We start from the raw sequence: 19,392 nt of genomic DNA on the forward strand, positions 1-19,392 counted from the left end.
TTCAGACACAGGCCTATCCCTAGGGAAATGGCCAATCCCTTCTGAACTCAAGCAATCATATCTGCAGATTCTCCATGGAGAAAATGATCCACCTCTCTGTTTCAATGAGATAGCGGGCTGGATTTTCCACACTGGCTATTATCTTAGAGAGCAGCAGATAGTGACAAAGCTTCTGGACAAAGAAGCATGAAAACACAGCCAAGCCAGCCAGGAAATTATGGCTGAGACAGTCTGTACGTTGCTGCTATTCCCAGTGTAATCTGGTCCTGGGCATCATCCAGGGGGTGGATGTGTGCATGAGGGGACCACCTACACTGTGTGTCAGGCACAGCCACCAGCCCCGCCAGCCACGGTTTATGGCTGCAGATATGATCACTCTGCAAACGCCCAGTGCATTTTTCAGTGAACATACTATAAAATACAAAAGGTGTTTTTTTTCCTTCGCCCAGGAGGTGAAGAATGGAAAATCTTAGATAAGGCTTGTAGCTAATTTTTTTAAAGGGCCAACTTCTCCACTGATGTAAGCTGGCGCCTTGCCCATAGACTTCAATGGAGTTGTGCCAGTTTACATCATCTGATAACTTAGCCCAAAACTTCTAAATCTATTTGCTGTCATTTTGCAAGTGCCAGATATGGTTTATTTCAGAGCTGGTTTCTGTGCAGTGATATTTTCCACTAACGCTGCTTCAAATGACATCTTACTTTCTTCTATCACAAGACAACACACTTCTTTCATTAGACAGAAAACCTTGGGGATTTAGTAGAAAAACATTTTTTGCACAACAGAAACGGCATTTATCTTAATTTTAAAATGCACTGACGGCTGCATGGCTGCTGCTGGGAGCTGGCTGTGGGCAGGCTGCCCCTGAGACTCCCTCCCTGTTGAAAAGCCCTGGCTGGGTGGGCATCCAAGTGTTCACAGCACAGCAGCAAAATGTGTGCATTGAGAAGATATTTACAAACATGCAGAAGAACAGCTGGTTAATGCACAGCACCTCTACAGGGGCATGTTCACATCTTCCACAGCTGTATTTCAGTCTTTTGACTGAAGCCAGCAAATCCCAGTCTTCCATGCCCATGCTCTCCCATTTAGGCCAGCTCTAGATGTCTGTTTTGGATCTCTTGGCTACTTCCCTATGATTAAATGACAAACTTGAGGGAATTAGGCCAGCTGCACTGAACATCCTGCTGAAATGGTTTAAACAGCTATTGCACCAGCCTCTGCTTACCAGCGCTCAACCGTAAAACTCCCTTGCATTGCTGCAGTCATACCAATAAAACACAGAGGAACAGAGAAAACAACCTGACCTGGAGCAAAACACCCCGAGGAGGATGCTCCTAGGAGGCAGCATGATGCTACTGGTCTGCAAAAGGCTGGGATGACCATCCTAGGCCCATCAGTTGAAGCATGTCCCCAGCTGCTCCTCCTGCCTGTTTGGTCTGGCAGGGTCTCCCCACAGGTCCTGCTCCCTTCAAAGAGGGGAAGTGGCTGCCCCTCTTTGCTGTTACAGACACCAGCCTGCATTTCAGACATTTCTGTTTCACTGCCATGTCTGGTGGAAATGGGCAACTTACAACCACTTTGCAGTATATCTTAGACACCAAACTCAAACTGGTTGAATTCAGATAGCCATCTCAGAGACAGAGGAAGAAGCCTATCCTGAAGAGATCAAAATAGTTTCACTTCAAAGAGGAACATTTCATCTCAAAAGGCCCAAACAATTTGTTTCACAATTTCTGAAATATTCTTTTTTAAAAACTTTGTTATCAAAATAGCATCTTAAATTGTAAGCTAGCATATGCTACAAATTAAAAATAGTAAACACAACATTTTATAATTAAAGATAAACAGAACATTGCTGTGGATCAAAGAACTGTTTCAAACTGGCTCAATGTAACCCCTCAAAACTAAACAGCATATTGTTTTGCTGAAACTCTCCCCAAATTTCTGTTGTATCTTAAGGCAAAGGATTTTGCTTCCAGTGCTTCAACCAGGTCCCTGGGAGCAGTGCTAGCCTGTCCCTGCCCTTCCTCAGTGCCACTTTTGCTCACCCTCTGCATCACACTGGCTGCCCTGATGCAGCAGCACTGGCAGCAGAGAAGTCTTGACCCCCATCCTAGAAATTTCTAATCAGACCACAACCTCTTCCATGCAGAGCACCAAACACAGCCCTGCATTTTATGAGGCTCCTGAACTCCACAGTGCTCCAAACAGCAGTGACAGGAGTGATAGTGGTGTTATATTGTACCACTGGCACTGCTACTCTGAAGGAATAATTTAAATCCTGTAAATAACCAAGCAATTAAAAAGAGCACATGAAAAAGCTGTGCTAACAACCAAAGTAATTATACATCATCCCAAACGGTATTTTCAGAGAATGTTTGACATTACTACTGGTATTACCACTGCTAACTAAACAGAGCAACAGGCTGCCAGGGCTTTAAACAAATTGTATCTATTAGCTTTGGCATTCTTCCTAGCAGCCAAGCATTAGCAGTGACAAAAAATCATTTAACATGGCTAATCATGGTCATTTTCAGCACAATTTTGTCATAACTGTTCCTTCTTCTATAACCAAGGAACCAGAAAACAACCTGCTTTCCTGCACCAAACAGAGACATGAGAAAGTTTTTTTTTTCTCTTGGGGACTCACTTAGGCCAATCAAAAATGACAACAAAAAAGAGGGCAGAAGACATCTCTGTGGTGCCAATAGTTCAGGAAGGTGAGTTTTCCAGGAGGGAGTCTAGAGAGGCAATAGCCTGATAAGGTGAGAGAGAGGATCTCAAAGACAAATTTGAAGTCCTGCACTAGGTGCACCTGACAAAGTGACTTCTGCTAGCCAACCATTCCTCCAGTCCCATCTGTTCCACAAAACACTTTCATTTGTCTCCTTGTACCACAGCAATTCTGCAACTTCCAGTGAGTTGCTTAGAGCTGATCCTCTGAAAATTCATTCTGTAATCCAAGGATTCATCGCTATGGAAACTGCTTATAATCAGTACTTTTTATAGCTTAAAACACCCAGCATCAACAACAGGTATTGCAACTTCAGCTGATAGTTACTGCATTCCCACTGGAGATTGTCAGCTCTGGAAAGGGGACATGCATCTCCCTGGTATTTAAGGGAATGAATGATATGCAGGTATCTAATTAAGCTCATAAATATGAGCTCTGCTGACATACAAGGATGAGCCTGTGACACCACGCAGCGAGTGGTGGGTCCATCATGGGCAATGGCATCAGCCCAGCTCAGCCACCTGCTAAGGTAAGGATGGAGAGAAAGTCCTCCTGAGCTCTTCCCACTCTCCCAGGGCAACAAAGTCACAAGGCTCATCTGATTTGATAAATCATGATGAGTTCTTTTAGATAAACTTGATACCTTCTGCCCTGACAGCATTGGCCAAGATCAGTGCCTGAGCCTTGTCCTTGTCAGGAGAGGATTTACAGGACCACATTAACCCACAGAGTTCAGCAGCAGTTTCTAACCACAGAGACAGAAGAGCACGTTCAAGTGAACAAGACAGGAGTGCAAAAAATTTGAGATGCTGGAGGGAAGCTTGAGCATTTGAACTAACCACTTGGGTCTGCTACAGCCAAGTGCAGCCCTGCTCAAAGCCCAGAGGAGCTCCCCTTGCTCCTGCTCATCTCCGGGATATTCCTGTGGAGCAAAAAAAGGGGTGAGAATAAAACTGAACTGTACCTGTGGCAGCCGGGAAAAACACTCCAAAAACAGTGAAGAAGGACTCCCCCTGGCTGTAGTCGGGCAGGGTGTTGTTGAACATCAGCTCTTGGGAGTAGCCGACGAAGCCGTGCTCTGTGGAGACATGGAGGGCGAGCGGAGAGCCCCAGGAACCACCAGGGCTGCAGGAGCCCCCCAGATGCTCCCAGCACCACCCCCCTCTAAACACATGCACCTGCCTCCAAGCGCCACCTGAAAGGATGAACATCAACTTCTGTGGTGGGGAGAAGGCAAAAACCAGGGCTGCCACTCCTGCCCCATCTTTCTAAGGTCACACACACAAGGTTTGCTTTCCAAACAAGCTTAAAGAAGACAGGTAAGGGGGGAAGGTGATGGGTGGGATACCAATGTCATGCACCTGGTTTGCTGGGTGTGTAATGGAGGATCCTACTGCCTCACTGCACACTTGAAGGATGGCTCAAATCCTTCCACAGACCTCAATTTGCTAGGAAGGGTTAAGCCTGACACCTGGCATGCAAAACATTAATTAGGAAAGGTTTTAGGTGCTTATAGCAGAAAAGATAGCTCACAAAAGCAGGTTGAGGAATTAATGCATGTGACTATTAAATAATAATTTCATTTTTAACAGGCAAGACTGCTTTTTGATCGAGTATCTCAATCTGTGGAAACTTCTCCTCCCTGTCAGTAATCCAAATGCTTATGCCAGCTGGGGGTGGAAGGTGAGCAAAGTTGGTTCCTTTTTTTCTCCTGCCACTACAATCTATTTCCACAAGACATGTGACTCCAATAACTTGAATTTTCTCATTAGCAGGCAGGATGTTGTTTATGGCCGCACAGAGTAATGGCCAGAAATTAAAAAAAGACTCCATCAAAGCTGTCCCATGCCTCAAAGACAACATTAATGATGTTTGGACAATAGATTAAACCAGAACATTAAATCAAACCTCCGAGCACAAGACATATCCATTTAAATTCTCAGAATATAACTAACCACAGAGCTTTGAAGTTTTCACAGAAAACCCTACAGATAATCAAAAGTTTCCTACTACATCTGCATTCATTGTGTTGCCCAAACATGGATGGAAACACACTGATAGAAGAGGTCTCCTGCTGCTAGGCTTTGTAAAAGCACTAGCTCTCTTTGCTAGGAACAAGTCCCAGATGAGATTTACAGGGAACAAGCTCAGTGCAACACACTGACCTCTGGACCTCACAGATGTCTGCAGAAAGTGCAGTTTCTGGAGAAATAGAGGGGGGATTTGTGTAGGCTGTATGTTCCTGTAAGTCCACACCTGTGTGGCTTCAACCAGAATTGATGTTCATGATAGCACAGCCCATGGCCAGTCTGCAGGGCTCCCACCAAACTGCTCAGGGAAATGTTGGTCCTTGGCCAAGGGATTTTTCACCAAGTATGTGCTCCTCAGAGAAATGTTAATTTTTCATTTAAAAAGTGAACAAAATACCCATCTCACTCCACGAAGATCTGCAGACCTTCTCCAACCAGAGCTTTGAAGCAGCAGCATCAAATACATCTATGCCACTTGATAAAAGCTTGCCCCACTGTGAACTCTAGCCTCTCTTGTCAGTTTACTCTCACATATTCCTACCATTCAGGTTTTCCCTAATCACAAATTGTCCTTTTCATACCACTGCCCAGTTTGTGGAGGCCATCTGAAATCCTGACCCTCTCTGCCAGGCTGCTGCGAGCTCTTCCCAGCTGGGGTTCATCCTCAGAGTGAATCTGCACTTTCCCTTTTCCATCCTCCAGGAAGTTAAGAAAAATGCCAAATAACATCTAACCAAAACCAGACTGTTGCAGAACCTCACCAGGCACAGCATCCTGCTTTGTAAGCAAACCATCTCCAAATGGGGTCTTCCAATGGTGTTTTGGGGCTATATAATTCAAATGAGGCACTTAGGGTGCCTTCTGTTTCCTTCCTTGTAAAAAAGGCCAAGTGTACAGGCCAGTGAACAACCAGGCTACATTTTCTGTGGTACCATTTTGGCCATATTATGGCCCCACACTGACCACAAGACCCTGAGTCCAATGTCTGACCTACAGCTGTGTGCATCTGACCCCTATCAACCTTAAGAAATTAAATGATACCCTAGTGCTCCATTAACTTGCATGTTGTTCCCTTTCCTACTTTATTCCCCTAGGTGGAAATCCTCAGTGGAAGAGACAAAAGCCCAAAGCCATGGCAGATGTCACTGGCACCACAGAAAACAACAGCCATGGATTTGTTGAAAGAGACACAGGATGTGCCTACAACGCTATCCCACTTCTGCTTCCTCTGCTCACAGCTCTGGCAGGTGAGAGGCCATTCCACATTTCCCCTGTATACAGAAACCAGGAACCTTCTTGACTAATTAAAGAGAAGTTCATCCAAATGTTAGTTGTCATTGCACCCTCATTTCTCACTCAATCACCCTCCTGTGAAGCAAACCTCACATCCCTTTTGATCAGACTAGGATCTGCAGTCACCATCAATTTAGGGGCACATGAGCATGGGGCTGAGGACAACATGCTGGGAGCATCTCCTGCCTGCCCACGTGCCTGTGACCAGTGCAAGACATCTCTGACCTTTCAGCTTATTAATATTAATGCCACTAATTGTAGCTGACAGGGCAATTGGGCTGAAAATCATCCAAAACAAAACAGGAACCAGCAACTGAGATGGATCGGTGAAACCAACAGAGGCCTCGGTCAGTTGTTTGTAGAATCAATTATCCACATCCCACGGAAAGTGCACTTCAAAAGGACAAGCTTCACAAGGAGGAGGGAAGGAAATGTGATAGGGTCTATATTTGGCACTCTGATCTTCAAACGAGGCAAGATCATTTTATACATTTTTTTCTGTAAAGAGATCTTTTTCTCCTTTCTCTTTTTCAAACCAGATTGCTCCCTCCTTGTTCATTACAAAATATTTGTCTGAAAAATTTTGCTCTCAATCAATTTATGCAACCCCACAGCCTCTAAATCCTGCCTTTAATGATCCTGCTCTCAGCTGGCTTGCAGAGGGCTGGAGCTGAAGTGCTATAAACAATCTTCCCTGTGTCATGCTAGAAGAAAAGAATCCGGTTCCTTCTCTGTGCCATGTCAGCCTTATGGGAAATGCACAATAAAGAGCAGTAACAATTTATTTTCATCATTAGATACTCAATAAGTAGAAAGCAAATAATGCATTTCTCAAGTGGTTGAGCTGATCTAAATAAACAATAGGGGAAAAATTACTTGGAGCAAAAGCTGAACTGTTCCTGTGATTCTTCACAAATCAAGTCCTTCCAGTTGCTCTTACTAAAATGATGTAATAAACAGTAAAAACCACCTAACAAGTTTGAAATGGAAGAGCTTTCAGGATGAGCATCCATCCAGGGGGATCACAGGAGGCTGTACACCAGCCCAATGAGGCCAGAGGAGGAGGAGGAGGAAGATGGTCACAACTCTGATGTCTTTCTGTCCATCACAAATGCCTTGGAGGAGGCACCAGCTTTCATCTGCCTGCCACTGCTGCATCCCCTGTCTTCTCCAGTGGTTTTGGGCTTTTCTTGTACTTTCCTCCACCTCTCACCCTGTGGAAGAGCATGAAATCACGAGGTTTTTGGCACTCAGGACTCCCCTTATGAGGGCAGCCCCTCCATGAAGCCCAGGGTTCCAGAATGGGAACTCAAAGAGGTCGGAGAAGGGGCTCAAGGAGAAGCTGTGGTTACACAGGGTCAGGCCATTATGCAACAGCACAGAGCACGGCAGCACTGCCAAGTTCCAGGCAACCTGGAGCTCATTACTGATTAGTTAAGTCTTGGCCAAATTCAATAAGCCTGTTCACAAGCTTAAGGTTAAGTAAAGCCTGGCACCAAGGCAGGGGCTAAATAGTGCAAAAATGGAAAACCACCTTAAGAAACAGCTCCCTGAAGACAGTCCCATATTGCACTCTGCTTGTGAGTAGAGATTTTAATTACAAAGGTGAATGGTGAAGGCTTGAAATGGTGAGATTTTTTTCTTTTCCAAAATAAGTGAGCCCACACATTCCCTCCTGGAAGGCACTTGCTGAGATTTGCTTTCAGGGGAACAGCTGGAAGTGTTTGTCTTGCAGCACATTTCCCAGGTCTGACCTCAGCATTTTCAGGATCCTGTGTGATGTGTAAGACGTGGAGTGCCAAAGAATAATTATATATCCTTGGCATAATTATCTCTGCTCTCTATCTTTTTCCCATTTCTCCTTCCACCACTAAACCCTTCTGGCGTAAGTTCTGAATTCCAGCTGTTTGCCTTGGATGCCAGTCCAAGCACACACCCAGAACGAGGTCCTGGTGTGGGTGCTGCAGATATCCAAGCACACCACGTGGAGAAAACAGGAATGGTGCTCACAGCCTGGCCCCACTGTGCCATCCTCATCTGAACATACAGTAAGGTAAAGTTCTATTCCTCACCAACCATGCTTACATTTTCCTCCTCCAAACTCTTAGCCCAAGGCAAGGTACAAGCCCAGAACTTCTGAGCTGCTGACTCCCCTATGGGCAAGTCAAGCCCTGTCAGGCTGGTGACTCTCAGAGGTTGTGGTCTTATCAGGTGACTGTTGGCTGTCCTAAACCAAATTAATTCCTACATAGGCTGGAGTGCTCTGCAGCAGGGGAGGAGTGAAATTCTCCCTCCAAAAGCCTCTGAAATACAAATTCTTCTCCTGCCTGCAGAATAAGCTCAACCAAAGTCTGATGGTGACCAAACTCCCCCAAACACACATACAACCCACAGCTTATCACATGACAGCAGCATATTCACTTGTCAAAGGAAAGTTTGGCATGTCTGGCTTAAATGAAGTCAAATGTGGATGCCAAAGCACAACCAGCAATAGATTTTTTAGCATCTCACTGAGCAATTGCAGATACACAGGGTTAACCATCCACACAGGAGCTGTGGATGTGCAGAGATGGGTGCAAAGCCATGAATGGTGCCAAAACCCTGGGGACTTTATCTTTCTGTTACCCCCGCTCCCCCATTCAAAGACTGAAATTAAACAAACAGCACAGGATCATTTGATGCAACAGCTCTCAAAGATGCTGTGCACCAGCACAGCCACTTTCTGGGTGGCTCTGGATTTCCTCAGTGAAGTGCTGGATGTGCCAGAAAATGACATGGGTCCTGCAGTGCCACACAGGGCAATGGGCACCTCTCCAGTGGATTGGCATAATCAAAGAGGCATGAAGAGGGCACCAGGGTCACAAATAACACTTGAATCACCTTTCCCAACAGAATGAAAAATAAATCAATCAAAGCAGTGCAGCCTCCACATCCCTCCATGCACACACCTGGCTTCCTGTGTTTGGGCTCATTTAACAGCAGCATTAACAATCACATTCCCAAGCTCTTCCAAGGCTGGCCTGTTTCTGTAGCAAAGCCTTCACAACTAGCCAGCTCCAGCTCCCAAGGTCCTCACAATATTTTTTCCCAGGCAAGTCCAACACTACCAGTGCTGATCCCAGGCTGCCAGCCTGGTACAGGTCAGGTGCAGGCAGAAATGTATGAGAAAAATGTGGAAAGTTTGGGAAGGAAAACAGGCAGAGGGCAGTAATGCTGGAGGTGGAGAGAGGACAGTGTGGTGGTTTTCTCATGCTGCCAGTCCACTGCTCAGCTTGCTGTGGGCTGACACTCAACCTGCAGGATGCACAAACAGATCTTCACCAGAAAGTCCCAGATCTCCAAGAGAATGGTGAGGGAACTGATGAGTCATGGAAGAAGAGGGCGTTGGGCAGCAGAGCTGTGCCGACAAGAGCAGAGAATAAACATGACCTTTGCTGAACTTGTACAGGAATACAAAAATGTTTTAACACCTTCCAGGACATCTCCTGCTTGACCTTTGGATAGACAGTTTTTGGCTGGAAGACTGGGAAGAAGCAGAAGGAAATGAGAAGAGCTGCAGAGGAGCAGAGCATGAGGAGATGGGGCAAACTGATGAGATTGATGCCCCTGTCTCCTGTCAGCTACTGCTGGACTCACCTACCCAGGGGACCACATGCACCAAACCCAGTCTGACCTTTTCTGCAGCTCCAGTGCAACACCTGTGCCATGTGAGTCAGCATGCAGCACTGCACATGTCCTGCAAGCCAGGAGAACATCAGCTCCACGCTGGACTCGTGGGCAGCAGCACAGCTCCATAGCTGGAGATAAGGTGTGTGCAGCCCAGCCCAGACAGAGAACAGCAAACACAGGATCATTCCCTCTCCATATGTCACAAATGATGTCATGACTTCGCTTCATCTCAGTCCTCAGGACTACATCCTGCCTGCAGGCAGCTCCCACAGTCTCTGTATTTCTGCTTTAAGGATCTCAAACTGGGCAAGGGAAAAAAAATAGAGAGGAATTTTTGTATTGAACACATGCAGGTCAATGACTATGCAGTGATAAAAATGAAGCTATTATGCAATTAACATAGAGCATGTGGCCACATTGACAGTGCAGAAAGGCTGCAGAGCCTCTGCCTGAGCTGCCAGGGCACTGAGAGATGCAGGATGTGGGAGCTCCTCAGCTCCTGCTCTACCCCACCCCAGCCCATGTTGCTGTTGGCAGCCCTTAGCAGAAAGTACTGGGAGAAGAGGTAAGAATGCAAAGGGACTCAATTCCCTCTGTAATTTCATCCCTAAATGCCAGTTAAACACATTAGTGATCAAAAGGGCCAGAGTGACCACAGACCCCAAGCCCCAGGGAGCAGAAGCAAAAGCAGCACCTCTGCCACTGCCCCACAATGTGTCAGAACGATACCAGCTGAAAATTGCCACAGCCAGCATTGCCCCACACCTCACAGCAAGCCAAAAGGGCCAAACCAAAGATGGGCAGCAAGAGGCAGCCCAGGGTGGGGAGAGGAGCTCATTGCTATTTTTCCACTTGTGAACAAATAAGCCCCTATTTTATCATCAGCACTGGGGAGATTGTTTCATGAATCAGGACAAACACCACACTTACGTTTCAAATTCGTCAGAACTGCAAGTAGCAAAAAATAGACAGGTTTTAGTGGGGAAAAAGTTTAGCAAGAGGGTGGCGGGGAGGAAGGATTAGAGCAAATTTAAAGAAAGCAGGGAAGGAGTTCTCTTGCCCAATACTTTCTCTGCACCCACAATAAAGCCATCAAACCTAAAAAGAGAGAGTATGCCCAGCCTGTAATTGCAGGAGCAAAAGCCACAGTTAAAACAATCTAAAAAGGCCAAGCCCTGAGAAAGGCAACTGGAATCCCTTATCTTTTGATGGAAAAGAATGTGCTCCCTGAGATTAATGACGTGTTTACCCGAAAGGAAATCGCCGCCCTTCTGAAGCAGCGAGTGTTTGTTCCTCCCCAGTCCCTGTTTTCTGCTCCAGAGCTGATCTCCCAAACCTCCTGTTTAAAGTCAACACACAATGCGGCTTCCTGCTGCTGGGGGCTCCGGGGATCCCACCATTAACCCTGTCCCCAAACCCACCCTCCGTGGCACCTGTGCATCCCCACCAACAGCGGCAGGGACAAACCCGGGGTATCTAAATGTCCCTTAGGGCAGGAGCGGCACCGGGACGGGCGTCCCGCTGCAGGGGAGGAATGACCCGGGCATAAACACGGCTCAGCCGGGCAGACAAATGGGCAGGCGGGGATGCTGACAGCGCTGCCGGGGGAAAGCACCCTGGGCCACCTCTTCTCCAATTGCTGCGGGGTTCGGCAGCTGTCCTGCAGGTCAGCCTGCCGCAGGATGCCTTGGAAAGAGGCTTGGCATCAGCCAGTGCAATGCTCTGCTGCGTTAGAGGAGGCTTGGGGGGACATGGGATCTCTGCTCCGAATACCTTCAGGCGAGCAAGAAAAACTGGAGCAGAAGCGCCAGGGCCGATCTGTTTGGGGAAACCCGGAGAAAAAAGCGTCATCATCCCTTTACATATTTATCCTTTTTGGTAACTGCACCTCCGTCTCCTCGTGGAGCATCCCAGCCATGAGAGCCGTCAGATGACGAGCACCTCCTCTCCCTGAAGGTAAGGGACCTGCAGCACTGGGTGCTAGCCAGCAGCTAAAAATAGCATAAAAGGCAGAATAAACAAAGGGAGCTGCTTAAATCTGTCTCCGATGTTTGTCTTTAGCTAATGGAGCGATTTTCATGTGCAGGATGCTGTCACCTCTCTCAGATCAGGAGGCAGCCTATGCTCCCCCAGGCTCCCCCAGCCACACCACATCTCCTGCAGGACTGACGGGGTGGGAGGAAATGCTAATTTCTGCCCAACTCCCCTGTGCCTGCTTTATCTCTGCCTCAGCTTCTGGGGAAAGTGGAAAACCACTAACGTACACAAGAGCACACTAGGAGCCTGCACAGACAGCTCCTCATCACAAAAGCACTGCTTAAATAAAGGAAAACTTAGGAATGTGCCCGTGGAAGTAGCTAGTAGAGCTCTTTGGCACTTACTCTGTCTCTACAGGTTGGTGGTGTTTAATAATTCTTCCCCCACCCCCAAAAAAAGCCAGAAAATTAACATTTTCTGCAGCTAGAAACTCTGAAATTCTGGTTAGGAAAAAAAAGTAAGGGATTTTAACACAGGTGTTTCAACTTTTTAAATTCTTCTTATGTTTTGCATTATTTAATACTAAGCACTAGACTTGCTGTAATATATAAATCCTTCCATTACTATTTGATTTCTTTGATGTGGTATTTTCAGCCTGGCTTGTTCAATGGTATTCAAACCAGCTGGTGAAAATTATTTTATTCATTGCAAAGAGGACAAGAACTACAGTGTCCCTTGCTCCATCCTTCTTCCAGGAAAATAGTTTTCATCAATGGGGTATCATTATCAGTTACAGAATGGTATTTCTTGGAAGTCATGCCCAGAGAGCCCAGCTGTGGGAGGCTCTGGAGAACTTCTCCAGTGAAAAGCCCTAGGCTCAAGAGATCAGAATTTAGGCTGAGTCAAGGCACAACAATTGGAGGAAAATGAGTGGCAGTTCAGTGGTGATGACACACATCCTTTGGACTTTGGAGTGACCTCCCCTCCATCTCAGAGCTGCTCCATGTATTGTTTAGGACAAAGCCAAATCCATGCTGATCAGATCCCCATCTTTCAAAGGAAAGATGATACAACTTAATCCACCAGATCCTGCCATGAGCCCTCTGCCATCCTCAAGACTACAGCATCCCATGCTCCCAGCTTCCCATAATAAATTAGGGATATATTATCCATATGACAGTGGTACTTCAAAAGAAAACCATTCTTTTTGTTGACTTTTTGATTTTGCGTCTAAAAGGATAGTTTGTTTTAATTTCTGGAAGGTTTTCATTATCCTCTATATGCAACACAGACACAGCTACAGCCTTAAGTCTGGCTTCAGAATGCAAATCAAACCAAACAGCATTTGATTTTGGAAAGGTTGAGCAAGATGTTGTCACCTAAAAGGATTTTTTGTTTGCTTGTTTGAAACTATTAATTTAATTCTGTGTAAGTCATAGAATAGATTTTCCCTACAAAAATCAATTTTTCAACGGATGCGTTTCCCCCTTTAAGTGAAAAAGAAAACCAGAAAGAACCACTGAGCCACCATCCAGGTTAGTGAAGGTACAACCAGGATAAAATCCCTTACTAACAGACAAAAAAGGCCAAAAATTGTTAACACGAGCCAGGAGAGAGGATGAACAGCAGATAAGGACCTACTTCCCGCACAAAGTTTTCTCTTTAGCCTGGGAGAGGAATGCAAACTTGAAGTGAAGTGGCTGGAGGAAGAACGTAATATCTAGAAGTTATCTTAATAAATTAAATCCCTAAATAAGGAAATCTGAATCAGGGCACAGCTGAACTGTGACTGGAATTAAACACTGGGGGAATGACAAAAAGAAGAGGCAAAACATCTCCATCATTTTAAAACCATTATATGGTGGCACCAGAAAAAAAGAGGGGAAAAAATCAATGCAATTAAACAAAGCTGTCCCATCCAAACACAGCAATGAGGAGAGAGGGAGAAATTGTGGGATGATATATATCTTCCTCAAACCAGTCAGTCTTATTAGTTCTGTAGCATTAAACAAGTTGCTGCTGAAGGAGAGCCTGCACAGGAGGTTTTATGGGAGGGAGGGATGGGGAAAGCCCAGATGAAGGCAGAGTCTAGCAGGGAACAAAGCTAGCCAAGGTATTTCAGGATTTATTTACAAGTTCTAGGAAGATGAGCTTAGCATTGCTTCACAGGGAAACAGCAAAACAATTAAAGGTTAAATCAATGAGTACAAAACCTCCTGTGTACATCAGGAGCTCTATTACCTACTGAGCAAGCTTAAACCTGTAACAACCTCAGCAAGCCCTCTCCTGGCTCCAGGAATGGACCTGGCCAGCCAGTACAGGACAGCACCACTCAGTGGCACATTTTAGGGTCTCATTTAGGGGGGCCAGGGCTCTGCTCATCCTCAGCAGCTCGTGGCACAGGGCTGCTCGCTCCCATGGCTGCTCAGATGGAGCAGCCCAGAGAGGACTGAAGAGCACCAGAGGTCTGCCAAGCAGGGTGGTTTAATGCAAAAAGGAAGGACACCAAGCCCTCAAGAGACCCAAAACAGTGGGTTCAGGCTGCAGGAAGAGGAGATAAACCTGGCATAGCTGTGACTAGAACATGGTCCCAAAGGATGCAGCAAAAGATCCACCACTGGCAATTTTTAGGAGCAGATTGGATGCACATGGCATCCATCCCCAGCGCAGCCCAGTAGGTGCAGGAGGGCGGGACCCGCAGACCCTGAGCCTTCCTCCCCTCTTTCCCCACCTCCCGGGAGATGCCTTGGGAATCCTGCCCGGGCTGGGCAGGGCAGGGACACGGCGGTGCCAGCCCCAGCCCCGGGGTGCAGCAGCTGTGCTGACACCTGAGCATCTGCCAGCTATCGATTCTGCTGCTCCCCAACGCAGTCCCACTGCTGGATGTCCTCCAGCAGGGAAACACCGTGAAAACCTACCTACAAGCAGGGCTGCATCTCAAACTAACTGCTTTGGTTTTTTCTTCTAAATAAACTGCTTTAAATACCTACTTCAGAGAACCTGGACAGAGCGGTGTAGCTTTCCTCTCACTATCTAAATAAGGCCTCTAACAATGTTATCACTTTCCAAAACACATCTGTCCCGCAGCTCCTAGCCCAGACAATTGGCAGGTAACCAGTTAATAAATGTCTTCGCCAGACTGTTGAATAGGCTGGCCCCGGCTCAAGAGTGATGTCAGAGCCATTCAATGCACTATAATTGGAAAAACCTGGGAAAAGCAATCCCATGTTTTTTAATAAATAAGGAGTGTATTAGCAGCCTCCTGCCTTTATTCACCACGGTCTGTACCTTGTTCAGTAGCAAAGTGGGATTTTTTTTTTTTCTGCTGCCGCTCACACCGTGATTTCTACTTGGGATTTGGTGCCAGTTTCCAGATGTGTCTCAGGCAAGGAAGTCAGCAATCAGCCTGGATAAAGCCTCTGGGATTTGCTGCAGATCATCTTTTGACACACACATCCTTCCTGCACCCTCTCTTGTGATACTGGGGCACACCCCTTGTGCCCAAAAATAAAATAAAACAATCCAGAGCCAAGCAGAAGCCCCTGATTAGGATGCTTTGATCACTTTCATATTCAATCTCTGGGAATATTTTTAATTAATTCAGTCCATCGAAGCCCCAGGGGCAGCACTTGAGGCATCTTTACAACACCAGAGTGTCTATATACATAAATCACTTCAACAATTGCAGGTTCCCTGTCTGCTGGAGCAGCTCCAGGCAAAACTCATCTCCCACAAATCCTCACCAGTGGTACCCACAGGACAGCATCAGCTCCCCAGCTCGGCCATAGAACATTGGAGGCGGATGAATCCTCCAAAGCACTTGTCCTCAGAGGAATACATGAAGATGATAAATGAGTTTTCTGGGCTCTGTGTGAGCAGCTTAGGGAAGCTGAAACCCAAGCGGGTGACATGAAGGATGTGGTTTGCATGGAAAATAATCCCAAGCAGAAGCACCCTGACAGCAATATGCCTTTCAAACCTCCCTGCATCCCTGAGAAAGGAGCTACCCAGATTTCCCAGCCTGAGGAGAGGGGTTTAGCCCCACAGAGCCAAGCTCCACGCTCACCCCAGCCACGTGGTACCATCCCCTGCAGGACCGGGGAATCCCAGCCCAAGGGGACACAATTACTGAATTACTAACAAGATAATTTATTTCTCACCCCCACCAGGCATTTAAGGGGTTGTTGTTGGGCCTCTTGTGATTCCTTTCATCTCCCCATCAAAGCACAACCAAATTAACAGCAGCCCTGCTCCCCCCGAGCTCCCAGAGCAGCTCTGCTTTCACAGGGCACCTGGGAGCCACTGCCAAAACAGGAAAGCAGGCGCCTCATTGAAAGGGAGTATTTGGGAGTCACCCTACACAAAAATTAGCAGAGATATGCTAGGAAAATAAAATAGTGGGCATTAACGGACGGCTTATCTTCTTTTTTTTTCCGTGACTCTAATGTTCAGGATGTGAAAAGGCCAAAAAAGTTTCACATGCTGTTCTGAGAAACTGGTCAGGGAGAGCAGCATCCTCTCTCCTCTACTTTCACTGCTCCTCCCAAAATAATTCAGGTTGATGTTGAGGTCTGGACCTCCATCTTTAAAATACAAACATACACAAACCAAAACAACCCTGCATTGCTGCTATGAAAATTTGCAGCTAGTGCTGGGTCTTGGTGATGGGCTGAGAAGTCGAGCACTGACTGATTTCAATTCACCTGTGTTAGGTTTGCTAAAAACACCAACCCGTGCTAGGGAGAAAGGGAATAGGGATGTCTCCTGTCTGGAGGAGGAGCACGGGGGTCTCTGTTCCTGGAGGAGGGACTGAGCTGTAGGCTGGGTGGGCAGAGGCAGCTCAAGGAGGCTGGTTCTCACACAGAGCAGGGAGCCCCTCTCCTCCCTACCCACCCTTGGCAGAGATCCCAGCCTGGGACTGTGACCAAGCCCCAGGGGAAGTGCCAGCTGAAGCCAAGGGAGGATTTAGGATTAACTCCAAAAAATCAGCCAGTCCCACCCCACCCTGCAGGCAGCCTGTGGAAAGGAGCTAAAGCCCTGGGGGCCAGGCAGAGGGACAGGGCAGCCTGGCAGCAGGCAGGCTGGCAGGCCCAGAGGGGTCAGCAGAGTCTGGACAAGTGACCCAGAGCACTCCCTGCCTGCTGGAGGCACTCAGCTCCTCCAGCCCCAGCTCCTGGCTGCAGGAGCCCAGCTGGCTCTTGGAGCATGAGCAAGCCACAGCAAGAGAGAGGAAAAAAAAGGAGAAAGAGCAGCAGGAAGCCCTGCTGAGAAGCCCCCTTTTGTGTAAACATGCTCCGTCCTCAGACTAAAAATAAAGGCAAACCACAGGAAGGGAGTGAGTGCTTGGACAATATCCGATTTGGTGTGTGCCTGGGTGTGAGCTGCGGGAATGGGGAGAAGAGCAGGGGACTCCACCCAGCCCAGCCACACAAAGGCAGCCAGTTAAGGCCTTCAAGATGGACAGGCATTCCTGGAGATTATTTAAATTCAAGCAACTGCTGCTTGGCAGATGTGCAGTCGCTTCGTGTGTGCGCAGCACTTGGAAATGTTAAGTGAGGGAAAAGGCTGCCGTGGCAGAAAAGGCAGGATGGCTGCACGAGGCCCATTTTACAGGGACAGAGACTGAGACCCAAGGCTGTGAACTGAAACCCCATAAACCTGCCATAAAACAAGGACATGACCCAGACAAGTTGTCAGCTACAATGCAGCTCACAGCTCCAGCCTCAAAAACCCCCTCTCCCTGCATGCTGCCTTTGCATCTCAGAACCAAACTGAAAGCAGCAGCACGCTCCTGAGGGCTGATCAGTGGAGTGCCCACCCCACAGGGGTCTCAAATGCTTCCCCTGGTGCTGGGCTTTGGTGCACTGCCCCCTGCCACTGTCACCAGCTGGCTCTGGAGGCTGGAGCTGCAGCACCACCTGCGTGTCCCACCTGCAGGCTCCTCGCAGCAGGGATGCTCTGCTGGTGGGTGCGATCCCAAGAGACAGGCATCCGTCCATCCATCCATCCATCCATCCATCCATCCATCCATCCATCCATCCATCCATCCATCCATCCAATCCATCCCGTGCGGCGCAGAAAGCGACAGCACAGCGTGAGGAGGCTCCTCGGAGCCCAGCGCTCACCCTCGGTGCTGACACACCACTCAGAGGCTTTCTGGGGAAATGCAGCGCTTGGGAGGATCCCCCTGCCAGGCGGGAGGGAGCAGCACTGTGGGAGCCCCGGTACCCGCAGCTGTCCCTGCCGGCCGTGCCCTGTCCCACCCCAGGGCAGCTGCTCCGGGGCTGGCAGGGCTCGGGTCCGGCTCCACCAGCCCGATTCCCTCCGGGCACTGGCAGCCCTCCTGTCCTCAGTCAGCCTTGGCTGAACTGCAGCATCTGCGGGGCTCAGCAGCCTCATTTCCCTCCTGTCGCTATTTTCTGTCAGAAGAAAATGACAGTGCTCGGCAGTGGGGGAAATCAAAGACAACTGTGGCGGCCTCCACTTGGGCATGTTTGCTGCTGACGTTTGTGTTCCTTTAATTCCTGCCTCCTGGTCCTGTGTTCACTTTGCTACTATCTGGTCTCACCTCGAGTATTCATTTTTCTCTACTATTAGAAAGGTCTACGAGGAGCACAACAAAAATCCAACACACTCCCCCCAGCCCTGTTTCCTCTAGAAAACAACTTCCTATGGAGCACAGCTGTTCGGAGCAGGTCACTTGCTTTCCCTGCAAAACAGCAGCACAACTGTCCCTGCTCCGTTCTCATTTACAAGAATTGCTGAAACTTTCACAGGCTCTCATTTGGGGCATCTCCCACATGCTAAATATAAAGTGTAAATGCCTTTCCATGAGGCTCTGTCTGGCAGGGGAGCAGCTGCTTCTGTCCCTGCACACAAAATAAAACACCAGCATGAATGACACTTGTGCCATCGGTGCTACGAGTGCCCACATGACACCTCCTGCCACCCAGCCCAGCTGCTGAATCACAGCTGTCAATGAAAACTGAAGGTCTTTCCTTAAACTCACTTTAGTAGGTCACTTGCCGCCCGCTAAAGTGCTGCTGGACGCAGAGGAAGCCAAGAAAAAGGTGACACCTTCTGTTTACTGAGCTAATTGCACATCCTTATCGCCCTGAAACGTGCTAGCAAACGGACAGGAGAAAGGGAACAGGACTTGGTGTGAGCAGGGCTGCAGGAGGGAGCCCTGAACCTCTCCCTCGCCTGAGCTGGAGCTGTCACTGCAGGCTGGACTCGGTCTGGGAAAAGTTAGCGGGAAAATTCCCACTCATGGGTCCTTGAACTCCCACTCCTGGGTCCTGGAAACCCCAGCAGCCACCTGCCCTCACCCAGCTCCCTGCTCAGAGCCCCAGCACAGCCCTGGGCAGCACACCCAGCAGAGTGCACAGCACAAACAGGGTCTGAGGGGCCTCAGAGGCATCCACACAAGATCCCCATAGCTCAAATTCACAATCCTCATTTCCACAGGCACAATGCTGAGTCAGGCAGCAGAAGGCTACAAAGAACACTGCAGACACAGATGCTCTCTGTTGTTAAAAAACCCCCAAGTGAAACATAACAGGAGCACACATTGAGGGTTCAGTCCCTGGGGTTAAACACCTAAATTAATAAGGCAGCTTCAGTCATGCTCTGGAAACACTCCTTGCAAAATTATGGGTTGTCTCTAAAAGATCAGTACCAAAGGA

General features: G+C 47.9%; 1 protein-coding gene across 1 annotated transcript in view; it reads right to left on the bottom strand.

The window, feature by feature from the left end:
- SLC12A8 (solute carrier family 12 member 8) overlaps positions 1-19,392 on the bottom strand; it is a 45,968-nt gene that overhangs the window by 19,698 nt on the left and 6,878 nt on the right. Inside the window, exon 5 of the mRNA XM_030952499.1 lies at positions 3,703-3,816. Within this exon, the coding sequence (XP_030808359.1) occupies positions 3,703-3,816 (114 nt within the window). The remainder of the gene's footprint in view (positions 1-3,702; positions 3,817-19,392) is intronic.

The sequence above is a fragment of the Camarhynchus parvulus genome, chromosome 7 (genome assembly GCF_901933205.1).
Source record: "Camarhynchus parvulus chromosome 7, STF_HiC, whole genome shotgun sequence".
NCBI lineage: Eukaryota > Metazoa > Chordata > Aves > Passeriformes > Thraupidae > Camarhynchus > Camarhynchus parvulus.